Genomic DNA, 19,264 nt, shown 5'->3' with positions numbered 1-19,264 from the left:
GTTTTAAAATATGACCTTAATCATATCATGACCTTAGTCCTATCCAGATCAGCTTCATCATATCTCTAGTTGAAGTCTGATCCCTTTTTCAACTTTTTAAACAGTTCTGACTTTCATAGCTGCATAGCTCTAACTCTGAGTCTCATGTTTTACACAAATACCCGAAGTTTCTGGGAATAACCAGATTATATACAAACAACTCAGCAACTCAGAATATAGAAATAACTGTTACAATTCCTAAATATATGTGGCTGCTGTAAAAGCTTACAATCTAGGACCCTTTAACATAGGCCCCAACCTTATAACCCATGCTTTTAACTTCAACCCACCAAGTTTTTACTTTATAGTTAACCCATATGAGTGAGGCATGATAAAATTTGTCTTTTTGTTTCTGACATTTCATGCAACATACAGTCCTTAATGTTCATTCACTTAGCTGCATGATTCACAACTTCATTCCTTCTTGTACCTGCTCAGTAGTCCATTGTATGTATACACCACAGTCCCCCCTTCCTTCTCTCAGTCATTTTATCCTTAGGCCACCTACATCATTTGTGAATTGCGAATACTGCCGCCATAAACACCAGTGTGCAAATGTTGGTTTGTCCCCACACCCTCTGTTCCTCCAGGTATATACTGAGCAACGGGGTTGCAGGATCATATGGCAATCACACCTCTAGCTTCCTGTGGAACCATTTCACTTCCCATCAAGGGGCTACACCTCTCAGTTCCCTACAGACAGTGGATAGGTACATATCTTTCTCTGCAATTTCTCCAGCACTTTTTTCTCTGTTCATTTTTAAAGTTTTATTCAGACATCATACAATCCAACGTAAGTAAATAGACATGCCTTCACCACCACAATCTATATGAAGACATTTCCTTTTCTTCCACAAGTAATCCATACCCCTCCCCCATGGCCCCCATCTGTTGACATTTAGTTATGGTGTAATGCCTTTGTTACATTTGGTAGAAGCATATTACAATGTTACTGTTGACTATAGACCCTAGCTTGCATTGATTGTACTTTTCTGGTATACCATCCATTTTCAACACCTTGCAGTGTTGACATTCATTTGTTCTCCTTCATGCAAAAACGTTTTTATATTTGTACATTTAATCATATCACTGTCCAATCTAAGCATTCCTAAGTCATACCGTCTCAGTCTTTATCCTCTGGCTTTTCTTCTAGTTTCATATGTACCCACAGCCCTTCTCCCTCAATTGTACAGTGAATCATGCATTTAGCTTTATTCAGTGTACTTAGATCACTGCACTACAATCAGGTAGTTGTGCTATCCATTTCTGAGTTTTTACAATTGGTCCTGTTGCACAATAGCTCTTCCTTCAGCAACAAATGCCCAATATCTACCCCATTCCCATCTCCTGATAACCTGTATTCTTCTCCCTTCAGTGTTGTCAGTGTTTGCTTCATGCATGTTGGACCACTCTGGCTCAGTGCATAAATATTTATGATTGTTATGTCTTTTGTTGAATTATTCCCTCTTTAATACATAGCTTCCTTCTTTCTCTCTTTTAGTTGTTTTATATTTTAAATCTAATTTGTCAGATATTAGTATAGCTACCCCTTCTCTTTTCTGCTTGTGGTTTGCACAAAATATCTTCTCCCAACCTTTCACTTTCAACCCATTTTTGTCCTTATGTCTAAAGTGAGTCTCAGGTAGACAGCATATAGATAGGTCCTGCTTTTTAATCCATTCTGCCAGTCTATATCTTTTGATTAGGGAGTTTAATTCATTAACATTTAATGTTGTTACTGTAAAGGCAGCACTTTCTTCTACCATTTTGTCTTTTAGATTCTTTATGTCATATCTGATTTTTTTCTCTTTTTACCATTATTGGTAGTGTTCATTTCTATAATCTTCTCCAGACCTCTCTCTCCTGCCTTTGCCTATCTGCCTGTAGTGATCCCTTTAGTATTTCTTGTAAAGGCAGTCTATTAGTCACAAGTTCTCTTAGTGATTGCTTATCTGAAAATATATTAATTTCTCTCTCATTTTTGAAGGACAGTTTTGATGGATATAGAATTCTTGGTTGGCAGTTTTCCTCTTTTAGAATCTTATATCATACCACTGCCTTCTTGCCTCCATGGTTTCTGCTGAAAAATTCATACATAGTTTTATTGAGCTTCCTTTGTATGTGATGGATTTCTTTTCTCTTGTGGCTTTCAAAATTCTCTCTTTATCTTTGACATTTGACAATCTGATTAGTAAGTGTCTTGGAGTATGTCTATTTGGATCTATCCTGTTTGAGGTACACTGCATATATAATTTTGTCTCTCAAAAGAGATGGGAAATTTTCAGTGATTATTTTCTCCATTAGTCTATCTCTTCCTTTTTTCTTCTCTTCTCCTTTTGGAACACACACACCATGTACATTCATGCACTTCATATTGTCATTCAGTTCCCTGAGAACCTGCTCATATTTTTCCATTACTTTCCCAATATTTTCTTCTGTGTATCAGAGTTCAGATGTCCAGTCCTCTAATTCACTAATTCTTTCTTCTGCCTCTTCAAATCTATTGTTGTGAGTTTACTTTTTATTTTCATCTCTTCTATTGTGACTTTCATTCCCGTAAGTTCTGCATTTTGTTTTTTCAAACTTTTGACTTCTTGTTTTTGTTTGCCCAATGTCTTCTTCATATCTTCCCTCAACTCATTGATTTTATTTTTGATGAGACTTTGCATGTCTGTTCAAACATTGTGAATTATTTGTTTCAGCTCCTGTATTTCATTTGAAGTGTTAGTTTGTTTCTTTGACTGGGCCCTACCTTTTGATTTTCCTAGTATGATGTTATTTTTTGCTGGCATCTAGGCATATGATTTCCATAATTAGTTTATTCTGGACATTGTTTTCACTCTTTTACCTAGGGTTTTCTTGTTGGATAGCTTTGTTCTCTATCTGTTCTTTGACATTCAGTTCAACTTATTTTAGACCTCTAGCATAGTTTCTGTTTAACTGATGAAAAATTTTCAATTCTTGTTTTTCTGTTTTTTACCTTGCCTATATGTAGCCTTTTTAGGAGGGTTTCTCAGATATTATAGACCCCAATCAGATTTTCCACCACCAAACAGTCCCGTGTCTCAGGAGGAAAGAGTAGCAGCATCAGTTTACCCTGAGGGTGAGACCCAGCAGGTTGTCAGACTTTACTATGATGCACCTAAACTCTGTGCTTTTCCTATCCTGCCCAGCATCTGATGCTCATCTACCTGTAGCTTCTCACCAGCTTAAAGTGGTCCAGTGCCTTTGATTTCAGCAGAATCTCTCTGCCTGGGGCATGGTTGAGACAGAAGTGAGGTAATAGGATGGCTTTCATTGCTTCTGTTTTCCAGCACCTGGGGTCTGACTTCCTTAAAGGAGAGATTCAACTTGAGCTGGGCCCCACCCCATTTTCTTGGGGAAGATAAACGCTTTAGGGAATTAACTCCTGCCACCTGTCTACTTTGTCTGTCAGACAAGCTTTAGTTCTGCCCCTGCCTGGGGTAGTGCTTGAGCCCAATAGTGCTTCCAGTTCTATCTAATGAGCTGTTAAGAAGTGAAAAAAAGCAAAAAAACCTTTTCAGAGCCAGGTCCCCACTCCTTAAGTTTGTCAATCAAGAATTTGATACACGTGGTTCTGTATATTTCCATGCTTTATGTGTCCCCTTTTCTTGGGGCCCAGCCCTTTTCCAATATTTTATGCTGTCCAACTCAAAAAACCTGTTTCCCCCCATCAGTCCTGTCCCCTCTCTGTTGGGGCAAAAACTCCTAGTTCCTTTAGTGCTTATTCTAAGTTTATCTGTGCTGGGGGCCTGTTTTCTGTAGTTAGAATTTGTTAACTAATTTCACAATTCGAGCTTGTTTGAGCTAAGACCTTGCTACTTGTAACATGTTTCCTTTCCCCTTGGGTGAACAGCCTGCCATGTCCATGGTGGAGGGACACCAGCCTCCACAGCTTGGGGCACTTACAGTTCTGTGCTGGATCTCAGCCATTCCAGCTGGTCCCAACTGGTGTATGCTGTGTGTTCAGGCACTGACCTTCCCCCAGCAGTTGTTCTGTATGTTTCCCGGCTATTTACCAGCTGCTCTGGAGGACGAGCTAAATTCCACACCTCACTATGCTGCCATCTTGCCCCACTCCTCTATGGATTCTATTACTTTTACAATCAAGAAAAGTAATAAAGTTTGTTGTTTGTTTATTTTTAAAATATTTTTATTGAGAATAATAAAATATACTGTCCATATAAAGTATACAACCAATGGCTCACAATATCACATAGTTCTGTATTCTTCACCATGATCATTTTTAGAACACTTGCATCACTCCAGGAAAAGAAATTAAAAGAAATAACTCATATATCCCATACGCCTTACCTCTCCTTCTCATTGATCAATAGTATTTTGATCTACTCATTTTTTTTACCCCTTATCCCCAGCTATTATTCATTTATTTTTTTATCCTTACTTTTTTACTCATCTGTCCATATCCTGTATAAAAACAGCATCAGACACAGGGTTTTCACAATCACACAGTCACATTGTAAAAGCTACAGAGTTATATAATTGTCTTCAAGAATCAAGGCTACTGGAACACAGTTCATCAATTTCAGGTACTTTCCTCTAACCTCTCCAATACACCATAAACAAAAAAGGGATATCTATATAATGCATAAGAATAACCTCCAGGACAACTTCTCAATTCTGTTTGAAATCTCTGAGTCACTGAAATTTTATTGTGTCTCATTTCTCTCTTTCCCCTTTTGGCAATAAGTCTTTCTAAATCCCATGATGCTGGGTGCCAGCTCATGCCAGGGGTCCTGTCCCACATTGCCAGGGAGATTTAATCCTCTGTGAGTCATGTCCCACATAGGGGGAGGGTAATGCATTCACCTGTTGAGTTGGCTTAGAGAGAAGGACCACATCTGAGCAACAAAAGAAGCTTCTCCTTTGCAAGAATACATTCCATAGGGGCAAACACCAAGATCAAGGGTGATTTCCTTTACACTCTGGAGATGTTTTTAAAATACCATACTGTGGCCCAAACTTTTTCATCCCAGTGTCCTATCAACCCTCCAGTGCCTAATATATCACCAATAAATTGAAACTATGTGATCAAGATACTGGCACAAAGCAGATATTTCCATGTTCTTCATTTTCAACCAAAAAATTTAGTAACTTCTATTATTAAGCAATTATATTTTTTCTAACAAAACTAAGTAATCACAACCATTTTAACTTTTTAGGAGCAAATCAGAGGACTTAGGATGCAAACAATTCAAAACACAAATGAATTCTCAGAACTTTTCGCTTAAAATGGTTAATGGCCCTCATGAAGATAATGACTGTAGTCAGTAAATGACTCTTGTTTTATGTGGATTGTCTGACAGATGGTGCCTAATATCCATCTCATTCCTAAATTCACCCCTCAGCCTCACTCCCTTCTTGCCCCCTACTAAATCCCTAACGTCCAGCCTATCCTAGATCCTTATTCCAGGGATATAGAAGGGAAGATCTTAGTCAAGGACATTAATATATGGATAATAGGATGCTGAATGAAATCATCTATGCAACACACTCTTTTGAAAACTATATATATATAAGTGGCATATTTTCTGGTACAATCTATTGAAGAAGATAAAGACTCTAAAAAAATAGAATTTCTGAGTCCTGTGTAATCAAGGCTGGCATAATTTATAATATTCTGGGCTGTAGTTCACATGACCTGGGCTTTAGTCTTTTTATGTGTACTAAAATCAGCATGACTTATTAGACATACTTTACTTCTTTGGGTCTCAGTTCTTATAAAATATGAATGCATGGATTTTGAAAGTCTACACTTAAGGGGTTTGAAAAGAATTATAGTCCTGAAATACGTCACACTTCTCAGAAGAAAGGTCTTTTCGGTACTCTCCAATACTAATGGCAATAACAACAATATTAATAGTATCCACTACTATTATTTTGAACTTACCATGTGCCAGGCACTATCCTAAGAGATTTACAGACATTGTCTCATTTAGTGCTCAAATCCACTATGTAAGGTAGGTATTGTTATCCCCATTTTACAGAGTAGTAAAGTGAAACTTAGGTTAAGTTTTCTAAGGTTATATATGTGGTAAGAGGCAGAACTGAGGTTCGATCTGGGGTAGGTCTGACACCAAAGTATGTGCTGTTTTGCTACTGTTGCAATGCTTTTAACAGCCTGTTAGGGATTGGAAATTATCAGGAACCATCAAGCAGACAAAAAACTCAAAAAACTTTTGCAGTACGTTTGACTATATTTTTTTTCATGCTTTGGATACCAAATGAAAGGCCATGTGATCTGAGACTTTCCTTTCCTTGCCCTTATATATTCTTTGCCTACACCAAACAACATTCTTATTGGCAGCCATGTACTGTTTTACAATTCTACTTTAACAGGGCAGTGTAGTTCAAAAGACATCCCAGATTCACAGGGTTTGGAAGTGACCTCAGATTGTCATTAGGCCTACTGGTCTTTTTCTAGGCATCGTTCATTGATTCATGCCACAGTTGGGTGTTTGATATTTTCTGAAAAGGAAATTTCACACCATCCTTTCCTCATCTGCTCTGGTGTTCAGAAGTTCTTTACAAGTCTAACCTTCTGGTCTAACCTTCACCTTTCTGGTTGCAACTAAATCCAATTTTAGCTTATAGATCCCACTTTCTTTGAGAATTTGATATATAAAAAAGTAAAAGCTGAGATTATTAATAACATTTACAAAACAGTTTACTGTTTTGAGAGTGTAAGTTTCACTCTCACTAGTTTACAATAAATCTGTAAGATATTGTTACACTAGCCTTGTTTTCAGAAATTAAAGTTCAGAGAAGTTGAACTACTTTCCAAAGGTCACAGAGCTGGAACTCCAACCCATATCTTCTGTCTCTGAATTGTGTGCTTTGTACCATTATGCCCCGCTGCAGAATAAAGAAAATAAATCTAATCTTATTGTTTACTGTGTTGATAAATTTAAGAACTATCAGAATAAACGTACTTTGTAATCACAGAACTATAGAGTCAGAAAGGGACCTTACAAAATTAAACATTGTGGTATCATAATCTATTAGAGAGCTCAAATTCTGGTAGCTGGATTGCTGTTACTAGGAAGACTTTCAGCTGGTGTGCTGGTTTTAAAGGATTTATGTACCCTAGAAAAGCCATGTTTTAATCCTAATCCCATTTTGTAAAGAGCCATTTCTTCTAATCCCTATTCAGTACTGTATGTTGGAAACTTTAATTAGATTATCTCCACGGAGACATGGCTCAACCAAGTGTGGATAAAGCCTGATTTGGTGAAGATGTGTCTCCACCCCTTCCAGGTGTGTCTTGATTAGTTTACTGGGATCCTATAAACGAGTAGACATTTTTTTGGAGAAAATGCCTTTTAAGAATGATGAGAAAGCCACAGCAGAACTGAGCAGAGCCATAAGGCTGACTGAACCACAGAGTCCACCAGCCAGTGAGCTTTGGAGATTCTGAGAGAGCAGAGAACACCGAAGAACCACGAAGCAGAATCCAGCAGCCAGCGACTTTTGGAGATGAAGAAGGAAAATGCCTCCTGGGGAGCTTCATGAAACAAGAGGCCTGTAGAGAAAGCCAGCAGATGCCGCCATGTTCGCCGTGTGGCCTTCCAGCTGAGAGAGAAATGCTGAAAGTCATCGGCCTTCTTGAACCAAGGTATCTTTCCCTGGATGCCTTAGATTGGACATTTCTATAGACTTGTTTTAATTGGGACATATTCTCAGCCTTAGAACAGTAAACTAGCAACCTATTAAATTCTCCTTTTTAAAAGCTGTCCCATTTCTGGTGTATTGCATTCTGGCAGCTAGCAAACGAGAACAGCTGGGTTAGAATTACTAAATGACACCTCAAACTGGTGCAGTTGAATTTCTTCATGACATAAAAAATAAATAAATGCATTCCTTTAGACACTGGAAAAAAAGAGCAATTGGGTATCAATGTTCTGAGTAGGAAGTTGAACTAAATAAACCTAGGAATTGTAGATGGAAAAGTAAAAGGACAGGTGCAGGTTTGCTTAAGAGCATGGACTTTGGAGTCTTTTCTGGGCTTGAATCTTACCACTTACTAGCAGGATGACCTAACTTATTTAACCTCTCTAAGCTTCAGTTTCTTTCTCTGTGAAATGGATGTGGGAGTATTAATTTCATTGTATTTATGCAAGTGTTGAAGGATGTAATGTATGCACAATACTTTGCATGTTACCTGACATGATAAATTATAATTTTCAATAAAAATAACAATATTATTGTCATTACTGCCTTTATGGTAGAGCATCAGCTAAGCCCCCACCTGATTTGTAATGAAAGCTTATTTGGGAAATGATCTTTATCTACAATTTTTTATATATATGCAGAACATGATCTATGATCTTCAGAACCACACATAAGAATAAGAGACAACCCAAGATTTGCTCTAAGATTATAATAATAGTAGCAAACACTTATTGAGTCATCAGTTTGTGCTTTATATACATTAAGCCATTAAAACACCACAGCTCTATAGAATTGGTGGTATTATTATTTCCTATTCTACACATGAATAAACTGAGCACAAGGCAGTCACAAATAATTTACCAGGAGGTCAATTTTTTTTTACCAGGAAGCAGTAGAGTTGGGATTTGAATTCAGAGAGTCTAGCTCTAGAACCCACACTTTTAAACACTATGGTCCACTGTCTCCCAACTGCTCTGATACCTCTATAGCCAAGTCCTCTGTTAAGTAATGGCAATCTGGAACTTTAAAACATCATAATATGAGGACTAGGTAGGTTGATGAATAACAACAATTTTCACAAAGTGAGAATCAAAAGTGGCTCCATACATATTTATAACTATTACTGATAACACAATGTAAAACTAAATGTTTGTTAAAACTCACGCTTAGTTTACACATTTTTAAATGGAAAATACCACAATCTCCTTAGAAAGTAATAAATATGGCAGGTCAAACCAAATGGGGCTAAGGAGTGGAGAATGGTAAATACACTGGAACAGTGGTGGTGAAGGACTTAGCCTTTATATCCCCTCTGTGGGGCCTCTACTCCATCCTTTGAAAAGATACCAAAAGTAACAGTGATGGACCCAGAGATAGCCAAGGGTCACTGTGGCAGACAAGGTGGTTACATGTGACCCTCTCTATCACAAACCTTGGTAATTCCTAATCCCTATTCTACAGCCAAAGAAGCATGGAAAATTTGTCCTGTTATACCTCTGGGTAAGTTTCGTGAAAACTTGTCATCCTGAACTTTCCACTCATGTAAGTGTATTCTTGGAAAAGCTCCTCAATTTATAAGCTTTTATGTAATTCACTTTTATACAGAAAGTAGGATACAGTCCTGACCAATACAATTTATATTATTCTCTTACCTTTTTCTGCTGGGCTCAACACAGTCACTGTGAAGAGAGAGAAGTAAAAATTAGTGCTATTTACAAAACTTTTTTCTCCATTTTTCCATAATATCACATTTGCGCAACCTATTCAGTAGTACTTTAGGAAACCATGAGCCTGCTATGATGGAGGAAAGCAAGAGTGACTAATTTGAATTCTTATTATCTTCTTTCACCTTAATCCTTCAATAATTAAGAATTTCCATTTATTCAACAACTGCAGGTATAAGACAATTTTAAAACAATGACAAAAACAAGTGGAAATACTCAAGCTATATAACATGGCAGTAAGAATTTTTAAAGGTGATAAATTAGATGAGTATTTACTTTTCCTAAGTATTCACTATAGGACATCTTGAAATACCAAGCTTCTCTTGTATATATAGATATAACATTGTTTGGAGGTTGCATGCCTCCTTTGATTCTAACTCAAACTGTCTGGATTAGAAACCCAGTTTCACTATTTTGTGATCCTGGGAAAGTTCCTTAACTTCCCTAAAAGTATCTGTTTCACAGTATTTTTTGAGTATTAAATGAGTAAATGCATGTAAATGCTGCTTAGCATAGTATCTAGTACAAGGCAAGAACTTAACAAATATTAAATATTATTATATTTGAACCAAGATTTCATAGAATATCAGAACTGGAAGGGATTTTAGCAATTATCTTGTTTATCTTTCTCATTTTACAGATATGAAAATAGGACTAGATAGTATTAAATGATTTGCCCATAGTCAAAGAACAAGTTAGTGATGGAGTTTAGATTCCAGTCTCCAGGGCTTTTTTCATGTAATGTCTCTACCTCTTCCAATCATTCCCTGGTGGCCATGTACACATACCTTTTTTCAGAATATCATTTGTACAAAGTGAGACTTACTCACCACCACCATCTGTGTGAACTTGTACTAGGTGCTAAGGTAAACTGAAATTACAAGGCAATATTCTCAATCTTGAGAAGCTGTTATATTAAAATAGTTTTTATACACAATGAATAACACTTGAAGGTCAGAAAACTAGGGGGGGAATATACCAGAGGAGACAGTGTTCTCAGGCTCTTCATCAGTTCATCCTTTCTCTTTTTCTTCATATGCAGGTATACTTTTGTTGACTTTTAAAAAATTCTCTTTATAATTATCATCTGAATGGACTTTGTTAAAACTTTTCCATTTTGTCTCTTGAACTTTCCCACTACTAACCAAATATAATTGATGTTGGCTCTCCAAATGATGAGGGCTCTGCTAAGAATCTGCCCAGATGATGTTTTCTTTTTTTTTCTAATATACTTGCTTTTTATTCTTTCCAGTTATAAGACTTCTTCAAAGAAGTACTACTCTACTTCAACAATACAAAGTATTGGCTTTATCAGTTTTCCATTTCTCTCAACAAACAGAAGTGGAAACAAGACTTGATGATCAACTTTGGACTTCTTGATTTCCCACTCGCATGTTGCTTGACTGCATCAGTTTCACTAGGCCCTGAAATGGGTTAATAACATCTCTTTAAAATATAGTGAGAGAGAAAAAATATATATATTGTGTGTGTGTGTGTGTGTGTGTGTATGTGTGTGTGTGTGTGTGTGTGTGTGTGTGAGGGGCGGGGGAGAGAGAGAGTGAGAGAGAGCAGAGTTGCTTGGAGATGAGTCTTAATAATGAGTAGTTGAAAATTGCTGTTTGGTGTATCTCCTTCTACCTCTGTGGTTGAACGCTCTTTGCTAAACAAAAAGTGGAGGCCCTAATTCCCATTTGTTCAGCCACTTGCTACAGCACTATGGGTGAGGGAAGATCTCCCAGTGCTTGTAGATGTTGGGATGATACAATGGGTATACAGAAGAGTGAGTGGAAACCAGTGGCATCTCCAGATGGGGGCCAGCTGCCTTTACATAATTGTAGGACACTCACATGCAAATAGAGTTGTTTTTATGGTCCCGGAGCAGAGGAAGGAAATAGAATCAATGTGAGAAAGCTACAGGTCAACACATTTTAGCTCAATATAAGAAAAAATGATGGTGATGGTGATGATGATCATGACAATAACATCGGTGACAATGATGACCAGCCAGATTGTTTAAGTTGTATTAGCAGTCTTGTGAAGGACGGAGTTCACCATTACATACACTTGGAAACGTACAGGAGATTCAGACATTACTTATGCAGTGAAATAAACTTAACTTTTTTATTAGAGAAGTTGTAGGTTTACAGAAAAATGCATAAAGTAGGGTGTTCCTATAAACCCCACTCTCACACAGTCTCCTTTATTGTTAACATTTTGCATTAGTGTGGTGTTTTTGTTATAACAGTTTGTTATAACTGTTATATATAATAGTATAAACAATACTATTATAATTATGCCATTAACCCTGTTAACATTAAGGTTAACTCTTTGTAGTAAAGTTCTATGGGTTATCTGGTAATTTATATACAACATAAAATTTCCCTTTTTATCCATTTTCAAACATACAATTCAGTGGAGCTAATTATATTCAATGCTGTGCCTTTATCACCACCATCATCAAAACTTTTCCATCACCCCAATGAGAAACTCTGTATCAATTAAATATTAGCTCCCCATTCTGCTCCCACACCCAGCCCAGGTATCTTGTATTCTAGTTTCTGACTTTATGAATTTGTATATTCTGCTTATTACCTATAAGTGAGATCGTACAGTATTTGCCCTTTTGTGTTTGGCTTATTTCATGCAACATGGTGACTTCAATATTCATCCATGGTGTAGCATGCATCAGTACTTCACTGCTTTCAGTGGCCAAATAATGGAATCAATTTTAACATCTTTTCATTATCCCTAAAATTCTATAAGTCAACAAGCCTAAGGAAGGAATATTTTCTTGCAAACTTCCCTGTTGGAAGTCACACACTTCTGAGGAAAAAAGGAGTGGGGGTTTTATTCCAAAAGATTATGGCACTTATCCTGATAGTTCTGTTTTCCTAAACTTAAACTTGGGACAAATTCAATGAGTTCAGTATATTTCCCAAAACTTAATAGTCAATGTACTTTATAAAGTTCTTCATAATTTTAAAATATTGTAAATAGAAGAAATTAAATAGTGAATCTTTCAATTAAGCAAATGCAATTTTATTCTGCTTAAATATGTTTTCCCTAAACTTAAATAAACTTACTAATAAATAAACTAATATTATAAGTACATTCTCAAAATTCCTCTTAAAGTAGCCTAACTGGTTGTACAAACTGAGCAATGTGCCTAATAATAATAACACATATAAAATGTAATAAAATTGAAAATATGCTAGGGCAGTGCAATGGTGGCTCAGTGGCAAAATTCTCACCTGCCATACTGGAGCCTGGGTTTATTTCCTGGTGCCTGCTCATGCCAAAAACAAAACAAAACAAAACAAAGAAAACTAATACTTCAAATATATTTTATTTTAAAAATCAATTAAGTTTAATAAGAATATAAATGGATTTTTATAACTTCAACTGAAGTTTAAAAAAATCTAACTTTTCTTACTTAGCCATTTGTTACTTCAATATGTGTAAAAATTTGAAATTATAGTAACTTTACTAATTCCAGTCTGTCATAAATAAGAAAAACGTAAATCTTAACTTCTAAGAGTTTATACTCTAGTTAAAATATATACCTATTAAGGCTTTATATAAAACAGTGGAAACAAAAGAATAAAAATGCTAGAATTTTTAAAACAAAAAAACTTTTAATGACCTAAAAAGTCCTTATAAGAATAACATTTATAAAACCTTTAAATAAAAAAGCAGCATTTAGACATGGGCGATGACTCCCAGGGATGAATCCAGCCCTGGCACTATGGTATCAACAATTCCATCATGACCAAAGAGGGAAAAGAAGTGCAACGAATAAAGTATCAGTGGTAGAGAGAGTTCAAGTAGAATCCAGCCCTGATTCTTTAGTGTTGTCTGGGCTATGGCGATTCTACATTTTTCATATTGGAAGGGTCTGTCACTAATATGGGGGAGGGAGATGGAACTATCTGATGATCTGGAGAGGTTAGGCTAGGTTTCAGGACGCATCTGGACCAGGGACCCATCTGGAGATTGTAGGTTTCTGAAACATTGCTTTAATGTATGGGACCCTTGTGGAATCTTATATATTGCCCTGATACTATGTCAAACCTTAGGGACACCCAAATCGATAGGCCATGTCCTTGACCATGAAGCTTACTCTTGTGAAGCTTATGTAGGTAGCGTAGAAGCTTAGACTACCTATAGACATGCCTAAGAGTTACTTCTGGAGGACCTCTGTTGTTGCTCAGATGTGGCCTCAGTCTCTCTAAGCCCAACTCTGCAAGTGAAATCATTGCCCTCTCCTCTACCTGGGACATAACATCCAGGGGTGAAAGTCTCCCTGGCAACATGGGAGAGGACTACCAGGGATGAATCCAGAACTGGCACCATGGGTTCAACAATTACATCCTGGCCAAATGGGAAAAAGAAGTGTAATTAATAAAATATCAGTGGCAGAGAGTGCTCAAATAGAGTCGAGAGGCTACTCTGAAGGTTGCTGCTATGCAAGCTTCACGTAGACCTTGCTACCTATCATAACCTGCCAACCCCCGACCAAGACCATTCCAGCCAATCCTAAAGAACACCTAGGGCAATATATAAGATTCCACAAGGGTTCCATGCACTAGAGCAATGTTCGACAAGCCTACAACTTCCAGATGGGTCCCTGGTCCAGATAAGTCCTGAAACCTAGCCCAGCTTCTCCAGAACATCAGATAGTTCCATCTCCCTACCTCATATTAGTGATAAACCCCTCCAATGTGAAAAATGTAGAATCACCATAGCCCAAACATCCTTAAAGAGAGGTATGGAAAGATCAAAGGTGATGGTGGAGTTATACAGAGAAGATAGGATTTAACAAATGAATATGAACGCTGAATCATTAATTTGACATCTCTTTTAGTCTCCAGTATTTTAAAGCAGCTAGAAGTAAAAACCTAAAATTGTGAAATTGTAACCCATGTCAAACTCTGAAATACATTCTATAACTTGTTGAGGTGTTGTAGTTTTTTACAAAAACTTTATTTCTAGTTATATACAGCTTAAATAAATAAAAACTATAGGTAAAATGAATACAGAAGGTAATAAAAAGTTTTAAAAAATGAATTTTTTTGTTATAGTCATTGTGAATTACAGGCCCTAAATAAATTTTTAAAACTAATAGAAAGTTAAAGGAAATAAATTTTATTTGTTATAGTCATTATTAATTATAAGTTCTAAATGATTATAAAAAGTTATAAAGAAAAAGTTTATAAAAATGAACTCTGTCATAAAATAACTGTAGAAAGTTATAAAGAAGGGGTTTATAAAAGTAAATTCTGTCTGTCATGATCAGTACTAACCAAAATTTAATAGGTCTGTTTATCATATATTTCAAAAAAAAGGAAAGGTTCTGTGTTATGCTGAGTATTCATACAAAACTAAAGTTGTTTTCTCTGTGTTCTATTAACATGGATTATTAGTAGGTTATTAATATAAGTATTTAAAAAAACAATTTTTCTTAATCATCCAAATTTTGTGTCTAAAATATTTTACATCAAAATCATATCTTTTAATGTTTATGCTCACACTATCTTTTTTTAAAAAATAAAGTCTTCTCACTATTAGGAATAAACTGTTACAAATAATTTGTTCTTTCAGTTTGTATAAATAAGGTGCTAAGGTACTCAAATAACTTAACCTATTGCATAAAAAGTTTTTGAAATATATTACAACATTTTAAAATTTTTCTGTCTTGTTACCTAGTAAATTTAAATAAATAAAATATTCATATATTTGAACATTATATAAATTCCTAAAAATTTAACAATATTCCACTATCAATGTTATATCCCAATACTAATCTATATAATGCTAAGCAATGGTATGATGTTATTAATAGTGTCTTTAATTATTTTTAAAAAGCTATCATTAAATTCTGAGGTACTTTACTCTTAATATAACCCTCAAATTCCAATTCAAAATATAATGAAACTGATATAGTTAAAGCCAAAACAAATCGATATACAAGGTAAAAAATAATAGTGTCTGTATTTTAAAGCTTTAACTTTTGTGTAAGATAAAAAATGTTTATTTTGTCCAAAATTTGCACTAATTTAATCTAATAAATTATGTCTAATAAATTAAACAAACTAATTAAACTTTATTTAATATAAAGCCTGGAATAAGGAACAAAATCTTAACGTTTTGAACAAGTTAATGTTTTATACTTTACATTTCAGAGTGTTTGGAGCAAAAAATAAAGTGTCTGCAAAGTCCCTTAAAGGAAAAATAAAACTATTGGGAATTCCTCAGGAAACCAAGGCCTCAATTTTAAGGCTTGCCCTTATGAAATTTGTTTCTATAATAGTAAACTAAACCTATTTAGAATTAGTGCCTAAGAGCCATCTCCAAAAGATCTCTGCTGTTGCTCAAATGTGGTCTCTCTCTAAGCCAAACTCTGAGCTTCCCCCCAATGTGGGACATAATTTCCAGGAATATAAACTTGGCACCTAACAGCATGAAATACAACTGACCTTATCATCACAGAACATGGCTGGCCCTAGCACTGTGAGACATAAGCTCCAAAACTGAGCCTAGCCCTGACACGGATGACCTGATCAAAAGTGGGAAAAATAGAGTTTCAATGACTAAAACATTTCAAATCAAGTTGAGAGGTTATTCTGGAGGTTACTTTTATGTAAACTTCAGCCACATATTACAAACTGCCACAATATGGCACATCCCAACCAACAATGTTCCTAGAAACCCTAAAAAATATCTAATGTACATATTAAGTTTGTTTTTCAGAAACTTAAAACCTCCAAATTATTCCAATACCAACAAAGCTCTGAAACCTGAAGATGCTGAACTCTCCAAAAATAACAACTAATTTCATCAATTCATATCTTTGCCCCTTAAATCTTATTTACAACTCATTCCTCTTTAATTATCCTCCTATTAATTTTCCTCCTAAACCCCTCCCTGTAGAAAGTTATAAAGTTTACATAAAAGCTCTTACAATGTCTAAGTTTGTTCACAGGTCAACAGGAGCCATGACCAACCAGCAAAATTCTGAAGACATACTCCTGCTACATCAAAAATTTGAAACCTGCTCCTGTCATAACCCAATTAATGATGCCTCTGCCTGGCTCAAAGAAATTTTTCCTTCCACAACTTCTCCTGGACACAGAAGGAAGTAGCCAAAAAGAGAACAGAATGTCCCTGCTCCCTCCAAAAATTGCTTTGAGCATCCTCTCAAATCTAACCCCAGCTCTGGTCAATTTTATTAAAATAAAAAGGCAGGAGTGTCAGATATCAGAAAATAAAGTTTAACATACAAAATGAATTCTGTGGCATGGGGGCCCTTCAGTTTCTCTCCCTCAGCAGCTCTTCTGACAGGACCTGATGTGACAGCAAGATAGTGAGGCCAAATGTGCCAAAACTCCACCTGTCAGAGGCCAGACCAGATAACCATGAGTATGAAGTCATGATCTGCACCTGATATCTCCTGGTGATGCCTGTGGTCACATGTCACCCCCACCCTTCTTGGCACAGTTTTTCCTTTAAAACCACAAGGTGTCAGAAGGAAAGTTGGAGCCATTTTTCCTTTCTCTTTCACTGGCAGGTTCTCACAGGCTCCTACCTGCCTGCTCTACCTTTGCTCTCTGTCAATCTATTTCTCTCTAGCAATAAACCCCTTAAGGTCTAACTCACTGCCTCATGTAGAATCCTTTAGCGACCCTGTGCCTAACAGTAAATACCCAGGACCTGTCTGGAACAACTGTATGGGGGGGCCATCCTTGGCCATACACACATCGTACATGTCTGGAATGGGTGGGCGGGATGAGAACACAGCACAGAACTCTACATAAAGCCCTCCAACACATGAGCCTGGTGCCCCTCCCACACTGGCAGGGCAGGCTTAGTCAGACACACTTCTCCATGAGAAAAAGCAGCAGTCTCTGCTAGGAGCAAGGGAGGGCAGTTCAGCCAAGCTCCAACTGAGGTTTTGATTAACAGATTTGGATTGCTAAACTCAATCTCCAAGCACAGATAAACTGAGAGCAAGCAGGGAAGGAATCCTGAGGTTTCTCCTGGCAGACAGGAGTGGGGCTGAAGGGAAAACAAAAACAAAAACAAAACCCATGACTTTTGGAGTTGGCCCAACTCAGAAAATGGCTGTACCCCAAAGCACAGAGAGCCAGATACCAACTTCAGCTCTTGACAGGTGAACCTTAAGGGCTGGGGTCCCACTCTGAAAAGGGATTTTCTTGAAACTGTTCTAGTAGCTCACTAGAGAAAGCCCCAGGCATTTTCAATTGTCAGCCCTGACTCAGGTAAGAGCAGAGTTAAGATCTAAGAGATGAAGTAACAAGTAAAGTGAAGGAGATAATTCCCTAAAGGCTTATCTTCCCCAAGAAAAGGTCACCCAGCTCAAGTGGCAATCCTCAATCAGAATTCTTACCACAGGGGCAAGGATCTAAGCTCACCTTCTACATCAGCCTCTGTCTCAAGAACACCCCTGGCAGGCATAGAAACTGCTTAGAATTAAAGGCCTTGTACCACTTTATACCAGTGGTCAAGCAACACTCCTGGGAAGGACAGGAAAAGTGCAGAGCATAGGGGTTTCTCTGACCACCTGCTGGGTCCATCACTAGGGAAACTTGATGCTGATTACACCCTCTTACTGAGACCTGGACCTCTCGTCTAGGAAAGTCTGATTGGGGTTGAACATATCTAGGGAGGCCATCCTAAAAAAAAAGGTTCCATTTAGGCTGGACAAGAACCAAAAAACTAAGAGCTGAAAAATTCTGAACAGTTAAATAGAAACTATGCTACAGGTCTAGAATAAGTTTAACTTTATGCACCAAAAACAGAGAACAAAGCAAACCAAGAAGAAAACAGATAAAAGTGAAAACAACCTTCTGAATAAACTAAACAAAGAAATCAGATGCTGAGACACCAACAAAAAATTATGAGTCATACTAGGAAAATCAAAGATAAGGCTCAGTCAAAGGAACAAACTAATACTTTAAATGAGATGCAGGAGTTGAAACAGCTAATTAATGTTTAAACAAACATGCTATATCAATGCAAACATCAAATCAATGAGTTGAGGGAAGATATGCCGAAAGATATGAAGGATATAAAGACACTGGGCAAACATAAGGAAGCACTCACAACCTTGAAACTTATAGAAAAGATTCCTTCTACTTTTGGGCTTTATCAGTTTTCCATTTCTTCTGACTCTCTCTGAAGAATGTCTAGCCTCTGAGTAGAATTATTTCCTGGATATTTTATATTTTAATCTCAAAATGGACACTGTTTGTCACCAGTAAAAGGTAGAGTAGGAAATTTTAGGGCTCCATCCCTCCTGAAAATCAACTAATGAGTCAGCAAAACTGTCAGAATCAAGTTTTGCAGAACTCAGGAATCTAGTACAAATTTTACAACAACCAGGGGTAGATTTGGTGAAGACGGGAGCTGCTGCTTTCTGGTAGAAGAGTGCTATGGAATTTTAACTTGCCTGCATACTATCGTAAACACCACAGATTGGCAGTGGCCGTGAGGATGGCAGCTTGCATTCTGGTACAGGGTGCTAGTGCCAGAGGGAGCAGTATGGACCTTAATTTCAAAGGATTGTGGTTATGGGTCTTGTCCTGTCTGGCAACTCCCTCAAACACCAGCACAAAGGCATCTCTTTGGAGTTTCCAACTTACAGCATTCCCAGGGCTGTGGCAGCTTCTTGGGTGGCTTTTGCTGAAAACATGTAAAGGCACAGTTATTGGCCACAGCAGACATAGGCAAGGGAAAGCACTTGAAACAAGAAATACTAAGGCCACAAA

General features: G+C 36.9%; 1 protein-coding gene across 4 annotated transcripts in view; it reads right to left on the bottom strand.

Annotated features, from left to right (window-relative positions):
* Window positions 1–19,264, bottom strand: part of ZDHHC15 (zDHHC palmitoyltransferase 15) — a 279,992-nt gene that overhangs the window by 236,196 nt on the left and 24,532 nt on the right. For all 4 annotated transcript variants that reach the window (XR_013169451.1, XM_077145733.1, XM_077145732.1 and 1 more), the window contains exon 2: window positions 9,405–9,431. Coding sequence is in view for 3 of the 4 variants with exons in the window: in XM_077145733.1 (XP_077001848.1) it covers window positions 9,405–9,431 (27 nt within the window). In the remaining variant the exon portion in view is untranslated. The remainder of the gene's footprint in view (window positions 1–9,404; window positions 9,432–19,264) is intronic.

The sequence above is a fragment of the Tamandua tetradactyla genome, chromosome X, assembly GCF_023851605.1.
Source record: "Tamandua tetradactyla isolate mTamTet1 chromosome X, mTamTet1.pri, whole genome shotgun sequence".
In the NCBI taxonomy this organism is placed as follows: Eukaryota; Metazoa; Chordata; class Mammalia; order Pilosa; family Myrmecophagidae; genus Tamandua; species Tamandua tetradactyla.
Note: the sequence above shows the minus strand (reverse complement) of the source record. Positions and strands in the feature narration are given on the sequence as shown.